The following is a 17,540-nucleotide window of genomic DNA, read 5'->3' as shown; positions in this document are numbered from 1 at the left end:
TATTGGTGTTTCCTAATAAATCTTCTCCTGTGAGTTGTTTAATTCTTTGTTGAGTTTTTTCTTTGCTCGATCGGTGTCTGAGTTCTCTGTGCTTGTGGTGCAGCATGAAAAAAATCCCTCCCTCAGGCACCAGGCTCAGCACATAGGTGCACCACAGCCAGCACTGCCTGGAGCTCAGGGTGGGCTGCAGAAGCTGCTGGATCCACTGTGCTGATGCTGGGGCAGTTTGCCCATGCCGATCCCCTTGTGCTGACTACAGCAGTGTTCACCCTGCAGCTGGTGTGTGCACCTACACCTCCTGCCTTGCCTGCCAGGGAGGAAGTTCTTGCTATATTTAATGTCTGTGTTCTACCATCATCTTTGCTTACATCTGCTTTTCTCCTTTCTGGTCTTAATACAGATTTTATGGGTGAAGAGATGGACTAGAGAAATATTTTTCTTAGCAGAAGTTCATGTTGGACTTTCTCCTCACTGCTGCATTTTTCCTTCTCTTTTTGCAGAGTTGTGTGGATGTTATTCATTAGTGCATGCACTTGTCAGATTTGGGAAACAGACTCAGTCTGAATTGTTCCTGCTTAGACTAAATTTTTGATTGTGAGTTTTTACTGTTGGCTTTAAGAAATGTGAGGGCTGTGAGAATGCTGCTGGCCAGCAGTCGCTGGTTTTGTGGCAGAAGCAGCAGTAAAGAGCTGGACAAAGGCAGGTGAGATCAAGGGCTAGAGGGCAGCTTGTGGTTATCCTGCTTGGTACTTCTTCAGCAACAGACACAGGGAAACTGGTAAATCTCTAAGTGGCTACTAGGAAGGAGAGAAATACAGGTAATGCTTGATCCAGGTATGCCTTCTGTACTGTCAGTGTCCAAGGGATGCTCTGTACAGATCCTCCCTCAGTTTCCAGCATCACCTCTCTTCCCCTTTGAAACACCCTGCCCGTCTCAAGTTGTTCCTCTGCAATACTACTTAATACACTGATACTTCTCCCCAGTAAAATCATCTTGATGACAGCTGCAGATGAAGGCTTGACTGTGGGTTTATCATCTGGACTGCCTCTCACCCTGCTCAGGGGGGGAAGCATGTCAGTGGTGACTCAGTGACTCAGACATGGAGGGACCTATTTGAGGCAGAAGACATTTTTTCCAGGTCATTTCTCAGATCTTTGAGGAAAAGTAGCAAATTGTAGCAGAGATTTGATTCTGAGTTGCTGGATTTGCTCAGCCTGGTGTATTAGGCTTGGAGGCTGCTTTGTCCTTTTGGCCAGCCCTGAATAGTTTTGAACCATCCCCTTGACCAGGCTGACTAGCACAGGCTAGCACAGTGCAGCCTGACTGTGGGCAGAGATGCCTCAGGGGAGCTGTGTTCCTTGCTCTTACCTTCTACCAGATCTGTGATTTTCATGGTGCCTTTACCTCCAAGACTTTTGTTTAGTCTAAATCACTCAGCCTGAGACAGCTGATTATGTGGCAGTCATAACATACCTGTTGATAAAAATGGGGAATTAAAACAGGCGTGACTAAGTCTAACAGTGTAGCAAAGAGTCTTCTGCTTGGGGTGGAATTACAAAGTACGAATGTTCATGCTGGTTCTTTCACAGCTTCTCTCAAGGCTTCAGTGCAACACATTCAATCTTTTTGTTTTATCTCTCTTAAACGCTACTGTTCGAGGTTTGTTGTATGCGGATCTTTAACTGGGGCTGCGTGTCATAACGCTGTTGACAAGGACAACCAAATGATGTCAAAGTCCTTCTAATTGCCCCAAGCTGAAGTGTCACCTCTGCAGTCTGTCTGAGGAGATGAAAGCAACGTTCAAAGAGTCCCACTTAATACCGGAGCATTTTTCAAGCCAATCAACTGTTCCAAGCTCTTTTTCCCCCAAGCAATCTATATGCTAAATAGATCTTTTAAATAATTACCATATCTAAGATGAGGAGCCATTTTCCTCTGCAAACACCTGATGCTCATTAACAACATTTAACGTGTCACTCATCACCTCTGTTTACTCTAAACTTTTATGGCAGGAGTTTGTCAGGTGTCTGCAAGTACTGAGCCTATGCTGAAGAGCTTGGGGAAGCCTCTGGAGCACAACTCCTTTGTTCTGAGAGAGAAGGGGTCTGGATTTCTGCGAAACTTTTCCCTTTCCCCCCTCTCAGCTTCATTTTGATCTTATTAAAAATAAACAGTGCCAGTGAACTACACCAGCCTGGCAGCAGTGTAAGCCAGGTCCCCAAATCAGAGAGGAGCCTAGCCCAGAGGGGCAGGGTGCTGGAAAAGCTGGCTTCAACCTGTCTTTGTAGCTTCTGTTTCCGAGGTCAGAACAGGACACAACTGGGTCATTGGTGGCTGCTTGCAGCAGCATCCATCTGGCAGGACCAGCAGCTGTGTCCCTTTGCCCAGAAACATCTGTAGCACTGCTGAACTCTGAGCCCCATGAGGCTGCTGCAAGGCTAGTACAGCAGCTTTCCCACCACAAGCAGAGCTTCCTGCTAGGGGAAATCCATCGGAGGGGTTTGCTTGCTGTACCTGATATGGCTGTCAGGAATCACTCCCACCCTTGTACCAATGCAATGTGTCAATGAAGGAACAGACTCTTTGGGAAACTGGGGTTGCTGAAGGTGGAGCCATTCTCAGCTCTGCCTGCTAGTGCTGCCCTACTTTGTACCTCACATGATAATAAAGCCTGATTTCAAGAGAGGGTGTTTGATTCTAGCCCAGTGCTTTGAGAGCTTTCTGTCTCTGGAGCAAGGCCTGGAGGCTGAGATTGCTTCAGGAATTACTTTGCATTTTTATTCACTAACCGTTTAATTTCAAGCTCATAACCAGCCTTTGCAGCAGTGCCTGGAATGCAGGACCTTCCTGCAAATACCCCAGTTGCTACTAGAAAACTGTAATTACTTTCACTCTGGTGCAGGTCATCCTCAGATATTCATACCATGGATTTCAAAAGAACCTCACCATAAGACATTCAGTGTTTTGCCCTCAAATCCCTCCTGTCAGCCCCAGACAAGCCTATACAGCTTGGTGAAATAGAGAAAGCAGTGACTTTTATTTTTCCATCTATTTGCAATGGCTGTGCTTGGAGAAGGCTTATCAAAATCAAGGAAAACTGAGGAACACCTTGTTTATGAGTTCCCTTAGCACTTACTCACAAAGGTGTCTGAACACAACTGCCACTAAAGCACTTCTAGGTAGGTGTTGAAGCAGATCCTGAATTGTGAAGACTGAGATGTGCATATTTGACCTGAATCCAGCTTTGGATGGCAGCTGAACAGAGGATTTTTGGATTCTAATGTGAGATCTAACAATTCATATCCCAACTACACCCTTTAGAGCTGGGCTTCTGGACACCATACATCATCTGGGGTACAGCCTGGAAAAGAGTCTCAAACCATCTGGCTGTATTTTGTCATCTGTGCTGTGTTTTGGCTGGGATGCCATACATCCCTCTTAGTGCACACTTCCTAAAGTTCTTATTCAAATGTCTCATTTGAATAATGTGTGCTTCATTACCACAGGAGTTCTTACCCTGTGATACACTGCAAACCAGGCTGAAGGTCTGAGTGAGTGAGGTTCATAGATAGGAGCCTTTCCTGGGTGTGCTATGCATGGTAATGCTATTGGCTGTGACCTCTGTGAACTCAGAGCCTCCAGACACTGTTAGTAAAAAAGATCACAAAATCTCAAAGGGTTTTTTTGGTGTTGCTCAGAGGAAAAGCAAGCACTGCTGTGGAAATTTCCTCTGAATTAGACAGCAATAAAACCTGACCCAGAGGACTGCGTGCATGTGTGAGAAGGGTTATTGGGTGCTCTCCCTCACACCCCCGGGCCCCCACCAGCTGATCTGTTCAATTGCATCTTAATCTGACCATAATCCCAGCAAGCTAATGAAAGGGAACTGGCAGGAAAGGCTCAGTGCCTGCTGTAGCAATGAGTGACCAAGCAGATCCTGAAAGCTGTAAAAGGTTTTAAAGGGATCAATAGTCCCTGTGCACTCATTTCTAATTGGGCTTTATTGCAGCTCTCTGATTCATGTAGTTCATTAAATGGACTCAGATGGAGTTTCTATAACTGAGTTTATACTCCTAGGGCATAGGATCAAAATAGCAGCAGCAACCAATTGCCAAGGCCCCTAGAACTCATCTGGAGAAGTAATTGCAAGAGTGCTGAAGCATTAGACTTCAAAGAAATGTGGATGTGGCTAAGTCAGTATTATTAATTGCATTTCAGTTTACAAAAATAGTTATCTGTCATGTCAAGAGTCACTTTAAAACCACCCAGTGCCATGAAGTAAATATTTCAACTAATTTGTAGCACTTGCCTTTCTGAATCTTCATGAAGCCCATGGGTAAACAGCTCCTAAACAGCAACTATATCAGCTAGAGTTACATCATCTCCAGTTCACTCATTCTCATGACACCATGTCCAAAATACCAACCTTGTGGAAACAATGAGGGAATATGTGGAAAATACATGGAGAAAAACACTACATGTTGCAACTCCTTATCTACTTTAGGTCTGCACAGACACTTTCATCCCCCCCTGCAAAACATCTGTGGAAGATGTTTGTCAAGTGAAAAAAAATCCAACACAAAACCCCAACATTAGAATGTTAGTGTGTATCTGATCAGATACAAGTGCCACAGAGCCATTTCCCCTCTTTCTATCAGCAACCCACACCAAGTGTCTAGGGAAAAACATAAGAACAGGGTGATTGCATGGTGCTACTCTCCCAAAACTCTCTTAGGGTCCTCAGTAACTTCTGATGTATTAACACCCTGAGCTAGGGGTGTCATCCTTGCATTTAACAGCCATTGACAGATTCCTCTTTATGAGGCTTATCTAGGTAAATAGGAAGAGGGTGGGGTGCAACTTTTGGGGGATCTGCTGCATTAACTACTTAGCACTACTTAAAGGCTATTTAGGGTGTGAGTTTTTGATGGAAGGTAGATCAGGAGGTAGTAGTTAGGTCAATGCATGTGTGAGGAGGGAAAGGGGGAGCTGCACTGAAGTGCTCAGCATTAAGCTGCTCAAGTGGTATTGGGCTGGTACCTGCATTTTACTCTTGCCCAGACTCTCCTTTGGAGCAATGTATGTCACACAGGTAGTTTTTTCAATCTGAATTATGTGTCAAATACCTTTGAGGCTGGACCTCCATTCTCCCTGCAACTAGATTTAAGCGGTCTAAAGGCAGCATGCCCGGAGGTAGTCATGAATTTTGTACAGAAACAGTTTAAACAGAGAAGTCAGATTTATGGAGCTTAAAATGTTTTATTTATGGTGTCTTTGGGAGCAGATGGAGGCTGATAAAAATTCTACTGGCTCTTACTGCCCCACAAGAGGAATCTGGGGCTCTAAGTGAGCTGCTGGGGCATCAAAGGGAGAATGGGGTCTGGGGAGTGAGACAGACAGTGAAGGCAGCATGGTGAGAGGAGAACTGCCTAGGTTATGGAACATGCTAACAAAATGTTTAGTCCATTAATTATAAGATGCAGGGAGGTGCCTATTTTCCCTTGTACTTTTTTTGCAAGGGAAGTACCTCCTGGAGCTATGGCTGACCTGATTTGGGTGCCTTTCTGCCAAGAAACAGAGCAACACACTTTTGTGGTTAACATAGCCCCTGCTCTATTTCAGGCAGGCTTTGATTTCTCTGGAATATCCAAGGTGAGTGTCCTCATTAAGTTCAAATACTTGGTTATGCTTACATAATTGTTTCTCAAGCCTTCTAGCTGAAGTTGTTTCATTTTGTATAAATAATAAGTGCTTTTACTTGGAAATGATAGGGGCAAGGAATAGAAGGTGCACTAAGTGATCACCAAACAATTGTGTGGTAAACACAAAAACAACACATGCAATTTGATGAGGCATTAAATGATTCATTCCTGGTTAGGACTAAGGAGATACCATTACCAGAGTATGAAAGACTGGTAATTTTTATTTAGAGCTGCAGTGCAGTTGTTTCATTGAACTATGTTCAATCAAAGACAAACTTAGGTAGGAAAACCTGCAGAAAACTGCTGGGATAAGCAGTAGACAAACATAAAGTAACAAGAAATTGAAATTAAACTCGACCCAGAATCTGACAGGATACTAGTGACCTGAGAAGTGTGTTCTGGAAGAGCATTACAAGCCAGGCAAGGAAAGCTGCATTGATTGGTTTGGCACTGGCTAAATTTCTACAGATGACGATGGCGATTTGACAAATATGCTTCTTTGAAGACAAGACTTGAATGCTACACTCTGGTTAGTGCTTCTACTACATTCCAGTGGAAAGGATGTACAAAGAATTCCCTCAGAGACTAAGCTGATGTATTGAGAGATAAAGTGATTCCCCCTCCCTGCCCCCCATTTCCTTCCTGCTCAGAATCTGAGAGTTGGCATAGCTAAAAATGGAACATGGAGCAAAGTTTATGTCTAGTCCTAGCAGTGCTGACTTTCCTCTTTCCCCTGCAAGCATGTTACTGGATACTGCATTAGGATGCCTTTGCCTCCAATGAGATTAGCAGGGTGGAGGCACAGGTGTGATTGCTTTTCTCTCCATTGCCATGCATGACCTGCTTCTTACCTTCCCCTGGCGTTCTGCAATGTCCTTGAGTTTTCCCTAGCAGTACATCACAGATTTCTGAGGCCTTTTATCTCTTACACAGATTTCTTTTTTTAAAAACTTGTTGAGGGCTGAAAAGGCAGCAGGGGAGTGTGAAGAGTTGTGTCTGGGTGGGAAGTCTGATGACCTCTCGGGACTTAAACCTCTGTGACAAGGCATTATTTTCAGTGTCCCATGTGAACCTTTATTCATATAAAGAAAGTATCAGAACAAAATCAAATCTGACTGTTCTGCACCCTGTCTTCATCACTGGTGAGCAGTTGTACTTTGTGTAGCCTGGGGAATACTACTCTTGTGTCACCCAAATCCACTCCTGGATACTTGATGGCCTGTAGTTTTCAGAACTATCCAAGAGGGCCTGGGAAACACAGAGTCCAAGTGCCTGCATGAAACTGGTCACAGTAGGGCCTCAAAGCTTAGGTTTCCCATTTTTCATGATATGGGATGTTCAGTAGTGACTCCAATAGAAAGATGAATAATTTAGGTTGGAAGAAAGCTCCAGAAGTCATCTAGTCAAATCCTGCTCAGAGTGAGTCTACACAGATGAGGTTGCTCAGTGCTGTGTCCAGTCAGGTCTTGAACATCTCCAAGGATGGCTATTCTCCAGCCTCTCAGGGCAACAGGTTTGTTGGGAGTATGTGAAACCTAATCCCCTAGGTAATTATGATAAAAATTGAGGAGCCTGTTTCCTGCACAGTCAATGAAGTGAGACAGAAGCTGTCTGAACAGAAATTAAATATGCTAGATGGAAGCACCGGTGCACTAGAGATCTGGGATGGCCCAAGTGTCATATTTAGTCAGTGGCAGAGTCCAGAAACACAGCCTCTAAGTACACAGCCAAATTTTTCACTTCTCCAGGTCTTGTTGACTTACATGGCACAAACACAAGGTATGCAGAGTTCCAGAAGCTGTGTGTGTGTCACTGACAGCTGATGCTAGGATGACAGTCCATAGTAACAATCTCAGTTGGGAGGACTATGGAGACACTGCAGGAGGTGCAGCAGATTGACAAGGGTCAGTAACAAAGCCCTTGCTAATGCTCCACCAGGAATGGCACTGAGCTGGTATATGCAGCATACAAGTTCTACTTGTATATTATTGCAAACTCAGCACAAATAGTTGGAATAAAACCTATAAATTGGAGTTGTGCCCAAACCTTATCCAGACAAACTGTTCCTACAGGCATAGTTCAGATCATAGTAATGAGAAAATTAATTCCTAGAATCCATTTTCCTGTAACAAATTCAGATGGGCCTTACTTTAATCCTTTTCAGACACAGTGAGGAAGAAGCATTTATTAATGGGTGAGAATAGAGAGCTGCCTTGTACTACACAAACCCATATGTCTCCATTCAGTGAGTTTCAGTGGCAGATCCATTCCCTTGCTGTTTCCATGAATGGTACATTATATTTGACCAACACTGAGTAACATTATAGCAGGCAATACACTCAGTGTAGAAAACTTGAGAGAATTGATGAGTATGACAGAGGTCTAAAATAATCTTCTATTACAACAGATTTACTCTTGCAGTTTATGTATAGCTAGTACAAGTTACTTATCATTTTAACCAGAGACAAATACCGAAGTCAACACTTCCAGACTTCAAAGGCAAGAGGGTACCTAAGGCAATTGGCTCAGATGCTCAGTGAGGCTGAGAATTTCGGGTGCAGTTATAAGCCTCACCCATAGCCTATCTCCTGCTGCAGAATTGCTAAAATATGCTCCCTGGTCCCCCAAATGCTCCCTGCCCTCCTCAACCTATGATAATGGTAAAACAATTTGTTTTAATGCTCAGCAGGGTCTAGAAGACAATAGCTTCACAGCAGACAAAAAAAACAATAGCTTGAAATTAGTTTGTATTTGTAGCCCAGCTACCCCTGATTTTTCTGTTTTTCAGCTTTTTTTGATGGATTGTTTGAGTTTCCAACATAGCTGAGTTTGAGTACCATCCCCTGTGGGGGTGGCAAATATACCTAACTGTTTATGTAGTCTACACCAAAGCAGCTGGAGCATTCCCCTCTTCCCTCTGAGAGTAAGTCATCTTAAGAAGCATCCTTGCTTCCAGTGCATCACAAACTAGCACGAATTGCTTGGCATATGGTAATGAGATCACGACCAGCAACTTTCTTACCTTTTTCTAATGCAAGTGAAAAATCTGGTCGTTCTTGCAACTAAAAAATACTGTGGGTGGTCAAGTCTCCTCTTGCTGTAACCAGGTTTATTAGTTACTAACAGGTAACAAGGTGGTCTTGGCTACTACTTACTCTTTTTTGCTGCTGTACGTTACAGCGTCGTTAAGCACAAGAACAGCCTGATCTAACAATGGGAATGCTATTTTCCTGCTGTGCTTAGGCTGCATTGTGATGGATGTCACCATTTCAGCCTAGTTTAAAAGAGCATGATGATGGAAGTAAGAGTAGACAAGTATTTTAACAACATACCTTATTTCACCCTCAGAGCAGGAATACAAACTCAGTTTTGCTTTTCACAATTCCCCTTCAGCAGACTGAAGGAGGACGTGTGGGATTCCCATAAGAGAGTGATCTTATTACTGTGGTGTCAAACACAATGCAAATTCTAATCTTAGTGGTGTTACCCCCTGACCCAGTGCATCACTGACTGGCATGAGCATTGCAATGGTAAGCTGGTCCTTACATACATACATACATATATATATATCTGTGTGTATGTATATGTGTGTATATATATGTGTGTACATATATATATATATATACACACACCCCAATTTATCTACCATGCTTATCCTTGTTCTCAAAAAACCAGTTTATTTTGGTTTGGGTTATTTTTTAAAGTGACCAGCTATTCTGCCTGCAAGTGCTGACTAGTAGTCCTGTTCTCCCCTTCCCCACAGCAACCAGTGTCGCTTTTGGACGTAGTATGAAGTAGCATTATGCCTTTCAACAGCAGTGAACTGCTGGATCAGCTCAGCCATCTCACAGAACTTCATCTCACTGCTTACTCGGGGAATAGCCATGCCAAGAAATGAGTTGTACCTGCCTGCTCATGCCTCACCTTGAAATCCAATACAGGCAGTCCAGAGACTGTGGGAGGGCTTGCCTATTCCACGATTAAAAAAGCAGCAGCATGGTTCCTGGCTCCATGAGGCAAGCAGAATTCAGGCAAGCACCTCAACTGCTCTGCACTCCTGGCAAATGGATGAGGGCTCGTACATCTCCTTGGCCTGAGACTAGGCTTGCTTAATAGACTTGCTTTTAAAAAATTGTTAAGCATTTCCATACTTGGAAATACTCTGTCTCTGGATTCCATTCTTTATCCCCGTTTTACATTACTGTACCACTCTCCTGCAGAAAGAGCCACTATAATTCCCTTTATCTTTTACTCCCATACTGCAGCAGGCATGACCAACACTGACTGCTACTTGTGCCTGTCCTCTGTGCAGGAAGCACCAGACAATCTGCTGCAGGCAAAGCATGTGTGGGATGACAGATTCTTTTCTGACATACTTTCTATAACCATGCACTTTTTTTATGACTTTACTTGCAAAATTCTGCAGCTGAACCTCATTTTCAAAATAGATGAACTTGGGCAAATGCTCAGTCTCTCACAGAAGTGCTGTCTGATGCCTCTAAGCACAGGTGAAACTGGAGAAGGTACTACATGCCCTGCTGTTATCCTTTACTGGATAGGAGCCAAGAAATAAACTGGAAAATCAGTTTTTCACCTGGCCTACTAGTGCAGATGACCTTACTAGAGTGCCAGTCTACTAGCATGTAGTAAGTTTCCAAGGGCTCTTAAGCCTCTTTACTGTATTTCTGAAGGCAGTGGTTAGTTGCAGCCAGTTGCACATCAGGTAGATGCTGCAGCATTTTTTCCTTCCTTTCAGTGTATTTGGTCAGCTCCTCAGTTAAGCAATAAATCTGTTGTTTCATGAATAAAGTAAGATGCAACTCCAAAGGAAATAGAGAACAGCAGCTCAAGTACTATGTACTAGTAGCTTATTTCAGAAACAGAAAAAAGGGCTTGTAGCTGGGTGGCAAGGGGGAAGAGATGATGTCCAAGTCCCTTTCCTTCAAGTGGCCTAGTGACCATATTTTTGTACCAACGGAAGGCCATGTCTGGCTCCAGAGGTGTAAAAGGAATATTTACTTGCATCTTACAATCCTATGAAAACTTCACTTACTGAGATGACCACAGAAGTTTATGTGGTAAAAAGCTGAAGTGAAGTAACCTTGAAGTTAAAACTTACCTTCTACTTACTGAAAGCCTAAAAAACACACTTTCACAAAGTCCCTTTCATAAAGGAGGTTTATTACCACCTGCTTTAAAGAGCTTTCTTCCTATTTTCTGCTCTAGCATGAGAAATTCATATTTTATCCTTGTTACTGGTTTTGGTTTGCACAGTTATTATAACAGAGCCAAAAATCAAGGAAGAGGAAGCTTGTGGGCTTTTTTTTAAAATCAGACCAAATTTAGGTTACCTTTGAAGGAAGAACTTTGTCACATTCTAATTCCTTATTACTAGAGATTCAACATGCTCCTTGAACTTCTCACAACAAGAGCCAACATTGCTGGTTTTCCTCAAACTGAAAACAAGCTCACAAAATGAGGAAAATATTAAATCACTCTTTTAAATGTGATAGCTAGTGAGAAGGGATGTTTATTTGGCTTCGTTTAAAGATTGCAGAATTGCATCCTATTTAGCACCTTGAATGATCCACCATAAGAATGTTGGAATTTTAAAAAAACCCAAACGAACAAACCCCATTTACAAGAAGTTAACCTCAAACATGTTAGGAAACACATTATTTTGCTATGGGGCTATCCAAGAGGGTAAGCTATACAAGCTGCTTAAATAACATTGTTTATATTAAACCTGATGTTATTATAAGGACAACAGTGAATTTTCTAAGTATTACTTACTGTGTCAAGCTGCATTTGGATATAAAACTTCCATGACAAAGTACTTACAGATTTAAGTATCCTTAAGTGGATTAATATACTTCTGACATACTGTGTTTTGAAAATCACTATTTATTATAAAAGAAGCATGTTTTATGTTAGCAGGTTAAATTTATTCCTGGTCACTATAATTCTAGAGCTAGTAGATCTAATCTCCAACCTGTACTTGTGTTGAGAAAAAAGTTTAGCATCCCCTCCCAGTATCTTTCAAAGGATTTCTCTCTCTTCAGTAATTCAATTCCAAGTCTTCAGCAGCTATTACTTATCACTTAAGTGAAGCTATTTTCATTAAAGCTTTACTACACACAGTCAATTTAACCTCAGATTCGTAGAAACCAATCCATTTGCTGTGAGGTCCACTGATGTGGAATAGGAAGTTTAAGTACACTGGAGAAAACTGCATTCCTCTGTCAGTCCTGGAACTGTTCTTGGTTGAGTGTACATGCACAGTCTGTGACTCAAATCTGTACCTGTAGTAGGCAAACTCTGGACTAACACAAAGCCACAAAGTACCAAACCTTTTCGGTACAGCAAAAATTACAAAACTATCAGCATTCAAAATAGATATAATTTTACAGTGTGTACAAACAGTTAAGTTCTTATCCTTTGTAAAGAAAAAATGCAGTTTGGGGCAGATTCCCATCAAAGCAATTTGCTTTGCCTATTTCTTTTTTCAGAGGAAAGCTGTAAGCAGACTAATTCATAGGGTCTGTGATGTGATGATACATTCAACCTGCTCTTACCCATCACCTATCCCAGAGCAGACACACTGGAATACAAATGCCTCACAGAAAGATCAAGCGTAGAGTGAAGGAGGATTGCAGTGTTTCCCAAAGATCCCCAGGGAAGACAGTATCAAGACCAGACAAGAATTTGAGCTGTTCTGTAATGCAGGAAACAACTGCTGGTTCAGTCCACATGACCTTTCAAGACCTATTCCTTGGATAACAGGGAAGAAAGCCACAAAATTCAGCACTCAAATTTAACTAAAGGGTAGGTTTTTATTTCCCATTAAGACCATCTCAAGGATATAACTGAATGTTGGAAACCCCACAAAAGGGCACATACAGCAAATGTGGGTGAAATACAATGTGAACAGCCCCAAGGGTTCAAGTAAGGGGGGACCATTAGCTAACTGGAGGGAAAAAAACAAAACAAATTAAAACTCTGCTGAAGATGTTGTACTTTCTTCTCCATTTACACTTTAAAAAAAAGTCAAATCCGACAAAATCCTTGTGTCTCTAACAATACATTCAGTCCTGGCTAAAGAGTTTATCAAGATGGCAACAGGATGACTATAATACAAAACGTTCACTACTACACTCTGTACACACCTGTTGTCCAAGCCCTCCCCCAAACCCATGTAATGATGCTGCCCCCATTATTTGCTTGCTTGCTGGGCCTGCCTGCGGAGGAGCACGTAGATCTTCTCCTTTATCCAGTCTTTATTGTAGGGTTGGTATGTCTGAGTATCAGCACGGTAACTAGAGAGAAAAAAAGCAATTCATGTCAGTCTGCCCTGCAGTTCATTTAGCAGAAGAACAAACAATGAAGTGTCCTCGAGTGTATGAGGCAGAAAGTTAAGTACAGAACACAAGTAATGTCAAAAGTAGATGGGAACTGCCACTTATCACATGGATTTATTTATTTAACAGTTATCCAACAGATCAGTCTGAGCCTGAAATAAAACCAGATGCTCCAAGGACTACTGAGTGACTGGATCAGTGTGTTCACATTTCAGTTCATAAATATAATTACTTATGGGAGACAACAAAAGGAGAATCTTAGTGTTCTAGAGCTCAGAATGAAAAAGAATAGTTCCACCAGGAAACGATCTAATTTGTCTTAATGAGCCAAACACTTCTTCAACATTACTTCAAGCGCTGATTTAAATTTTCAAGTGTTCAACCTCTGGAATTTTTTGAAAATTAATAAACTCAAAATTTACTCACAGATGGGTAACAAAGGATTCTTGCCAGTTGGCAGTGAAGGCAAGCTTACATCTAACAAGAACACTCCATAGAAAGCAAACTGAAAACGAGAACCCACAGATGCATTTTCTTGCCTTCTCAGGGAGAGCTGATAAAAGTAGCAAGGGCCAGAGAATTCAGTTACTTGGGACACTGTTGAAGCAGAATGAGACTAGGAATGAAAGCAAATTGTGTGAGGTTATCTGTGTAGATTCATGCCCTCCTTTCTCCCTTAAAGTTGAATGTTTTGTGCACAAAGACGGTGCTTTCAGTGAATGCTTCAAGAACTACTAAAGTCCTGGTCAGTTTTGAAATCTTGGTGTACATAAATCTGGCCAGATAGGGATGAGATGGTCATTGGTAAGAAACTGAGTAAAAATCCAAGGTTAACTCAATCCACAACAATTTACAGTTCTTACCTAAGGAGAAAAAACCCCTAAGCATACTGTTTCTAAGAAAATCTTGATATTTAAACCCCAGCATGACTGGTTCAAGGCCAAAGAAAGAGGTTCAATGTATGCTGATACAGCAGTAGTTCTAGTGCAATACAAGAAATGTTAGTTTCAGGAAAAGTTACTGATTTCTACCCTCACTCTGCAAATCCATTCATAATGCTACACTGCAGGACCAGAGAGCAAGTACTTCAGGAATCTCTGTGAACAGAAGATATATCTGATGCACCTCATGCTACATGTGCCATCTGGTGGAAAACTGAGCTGAAGTAGAATTTGGCACGCTTGGTTTACAAGCCTAATTAAGAACAGCACAAATCTGTACTAGAAAATAGTTGCTACATCCTAAAGCAAGTTAACTTCAGTCTGTTAGACAGACTGTTCTTCAAATGGCATCAGCCCAGCACTATGACACCTGAAGATCAAATGTGGCAGAATGTCTGAGGTACCTTGTCCCTTGCAGAACCTGTTACCTCATCTAACTTATTCTACTAAAAACTGGCAAATGGCATTTGTAATAAGTCATTATCAGTAACAGATTCTGTACTGTACATCAGAATATAAAGGAAAACAATCTGATGCTCAGGATTTTTAAATAACTTTTTATTTTAAACTGGAATTAACTGGCAAAGGCTTTTCACTATGCAGCTACACAAGTACTTGCACTGGGATTTCAGCCACAGCAGTACAAGCTGCAGAAATGTCCACACCAGGAACTCACTTGCATAAAACTTTTCTGTGATTCTGAGATTCAAAAGCCTAGTACTATGTCCTTTGTTATCTGAATATGCTATTTGTATCCTTATTCCTACAGAATTTCTGCAAAGTTGATACCACTGTCATACCAAACCGTTACCTTGAAATTTACAGTATGGAAATTACTCAACCTAATATTGTAAGTTAGGTTCTGAACAGTGAAACTTAGTGTTAGATTTCACAGCACAGTCAGAACAGAAAGTACACAGGAGCATCTCTGCTTGCCCACAACTTTAACACACAAATGAGAACTGGAGATAACATTTTCACAAGGACACACAATTAGCCAGGGCTCTCCAGAGGATTCATCTGTTCCTCGCTCGCTCAATTAGGATTTACAGAAACTTCAATCTTGCTGTATCTTGATCAAAGTAAATGGTTGGCTGCAATGCAATTCTGTACTTCTACCACAGCACAAGTACAGCTGAACAACATTCTGTAACCATTCTGCCTCCTTAAGAATCAGACCAACTGCACAAAGGCAGATACAGCCCCAATTTAACAGATTCTAATAGTAATAAAATAAGTAAATGTGTTAAACCGTTGGATTTCAGTACCTGAAATGCTGAGAACTTCAATGTGACTAAAATCCAAGTGGAACTCTCAGTTTCTAAGCCTTCCTTAGAGATGCAGTTTATTGCAATGGGCAACATGGTATGACAGCTGTAATGCTGCTGCATTACAGGTATTGCCAAAAACACCCAGGCCATTACCAGGTTTCACATAAAACATGTCAGAGTTTAGAGGGAAGACTTGTGCCTTCCCTAAGGCACCGAAATGGACTCGTACGACTGAACTCACACAAGACAGCTGAGATCTGCCAAGTCATCAATGAAGTCAAACAACTGGCTGATGTCATATGTAATGGATGGACTGTTGGGATTCATTCTCTTCAGATGCTCTTCATACATTTTACAGACTCCTACAGAGAAACAAAGCGGTATTAAAAAAAACCCAACTGTATTTGCTTAAACTTCCTTCAGCTATTGATCCACAAATATAAGGAAAGGTTAGAGATGTCTACCATAAAAACAAAGACATAATCAGATTTTGCAGAGTAAAAAATCTTTCGTTCTAGCTACTTGCACTGAAACATAATACTATAAAATCAGGTAAGATGCATGGAAAGAAAATTTTTCAGCACCCAGGGGAAAAAGGGTTAGTTCTGTCAAACACGTAACTTTCCATGCAGTAAGCTCCAATGGACACCTGGAACTCCTTCTACTAATTTTAAGACAGCAATTATAACACATATTCCTACTGTACAAACATCTAAGAAACAGAAAAACTCTTAAGAATGATCATTCCTGATCAAAGAGTCAAACAGGGCTACTGGGGTAAGAGTGACAGCCTGACTCTGGACTGAAATCAGTGTTATTTATTAAGCTAGCCCAAAAATCATTATGATACATTTAAGAAGAATATAACAGTTAAATGAGCACAGAGGCTTTACATGGTCTTTATTCTGCTTTTGTTTGCCTCACAAAACTCCCTGGAATGTTCATAGTAAGTGTAATATTTCAATCTTCTTTCCAAGCTCTGTGTCTCAAAGTCTTGCAGGAACTTAGTCTGGCACACATGCCATGAGGCTGCAAATTATACATCAATTGCACACAATCTTTTATTTAATATATTAATTCCAGTAGCAATCTGCAACCTTCCCTATGCAGTGCTAGCACGAAGATCTGTGAGAATTAGGTGCTGATCCTGCCACAAAATGCATTCAAGCAAGTCTGCTGCACGGCCCCACCAAGATTATTGCCCTCTCTCACAAACTGGATGTGGCTCCATCTAGTTAAATGGAAGCCAGACATTTCACATAAAAAGGGAACTTTAGAAATAAATAACACCTACTTTTGGTTTGCTAGAACATTAGTAAACTAAGAGCATGAGACCTTTTTCCCATTGTTTTTCTTGTGAACTACCCCAGAAAAAAAACCATAAAGAACAACTTATTTTCTTACTGGGTAAGTTTGGGAATGTGTTAAAAATGGAGTCTTAACAACAGTTTTGACTACCATGCCTGCACTCACCTTCCATGCACTCATTCACTGATTCATAATCAGCATATGTTCTGCCTTCTGGCCTCTTGGTAGGCTGGACAAGTAGAATTGTGTGAGACTGAAAAAACAAAACAAGCACAGGTTACTTGCAGAATGTGAATGATTTTTGTTTGAATTAAGTTATTTCTCTGAAAGAAGCACAAAAAAGAAGCAGATTATTAAAATACTGAACTAGCAATCAAGGACATAGACATTTTCCAAATAGCAGCTACTGTATTAAAAAATATACCACAGAAAGAGTAGTTTCTATTTAGACACAAAAGCAAAGCAATAAAGTCACTGTGTAAAAGTTATGCATTACTGCATTTTCTTATTTTACTCCAAACACAAGCTGTTGGTAGGATTTAAATGCCCCAAAAGCACAGGGAAGAGTCCAACTTAACTACATTGGCAGCTTCACCTTAAGTATTTCAGCAGAAACAGCTATTTTGAGTTATTCATTTAACTTCAAGGGAACATGAATTATACAACAAATCCACACTTAGCATTCAAGATTATTTCCTGCAAAACAGATGTGCTGGTTTTTCACACCTCAGTGAGTCCTACTGAAACAGCAATTATGGCACAGAAAACTGTTCCAAATGTCAGAGTCCATAAGCTTCTTCTGCAGGGAAGACTTAGGTGATTGTACACACTCTGGCTTCTATTATTTCTGTGACATTTTTCACTTGGCTACACCAAGTAATTTGAGCAAAGAACAGGCAAGATTTTTGAGGTGTACACAACCTGTGAGCTAATTAACAGGTTGCATAGCACAGAAAGTT

General features: G+C 41.3%; 1 protein-coding gene across 1 annotated transcript; it reads right to left on the bottom strand.

The window, feature by feature from the left end:
• Window positions 1-12,516: 12,516 nt before the first annotated feature.
• Window positions 12,517-16,829, bottom strand: ERH (enhancer of rudimentary homolog (Drosophila)). The gene is made up of 3 exons (XM_009071399.1): window positions 16,747-16,829; window positions 15,515-15,635; window positions 12,517-13,019 (listed from the first exon to the last, which is right to left on the bottom strand). Exons 1-3 carry the CDS (start codon window positions 16,751-16,753, stop codon window positions 12,917-12,919), a joined length of 231 nt encoding a protein of 76 aa, XP_009069647.1. The 5' UTR covers window positions 16,754-16,829; the 3' UTR covers window positions 12,517-12,916.
• Between the last annotated feature and the right edge of the window lie 711 nt (window positions 16,830-17,540).

Source organism: Acanthisitta chloris, unplaced genomic scaffold (assembly GCF_000695815.1).
Source record: "Acanthisitta chloris isolate BGI_N310 unplaced genomic scaffold, ASM69581v1 scaffold20903, whole genome shotgun sequence".
NCBI classification, from domain to species: Eukaryota; Metazoa; Chordata; class Aves; order Passeriformes; family Acanthisittidae; genus Acanthisitta; species Acanthisitta chloris.
The sequence above is the reverse complement of the archived record's forward strand: the minus strand, read 5'-3'. Positions and strand labels throughout refer to the sequence as shown.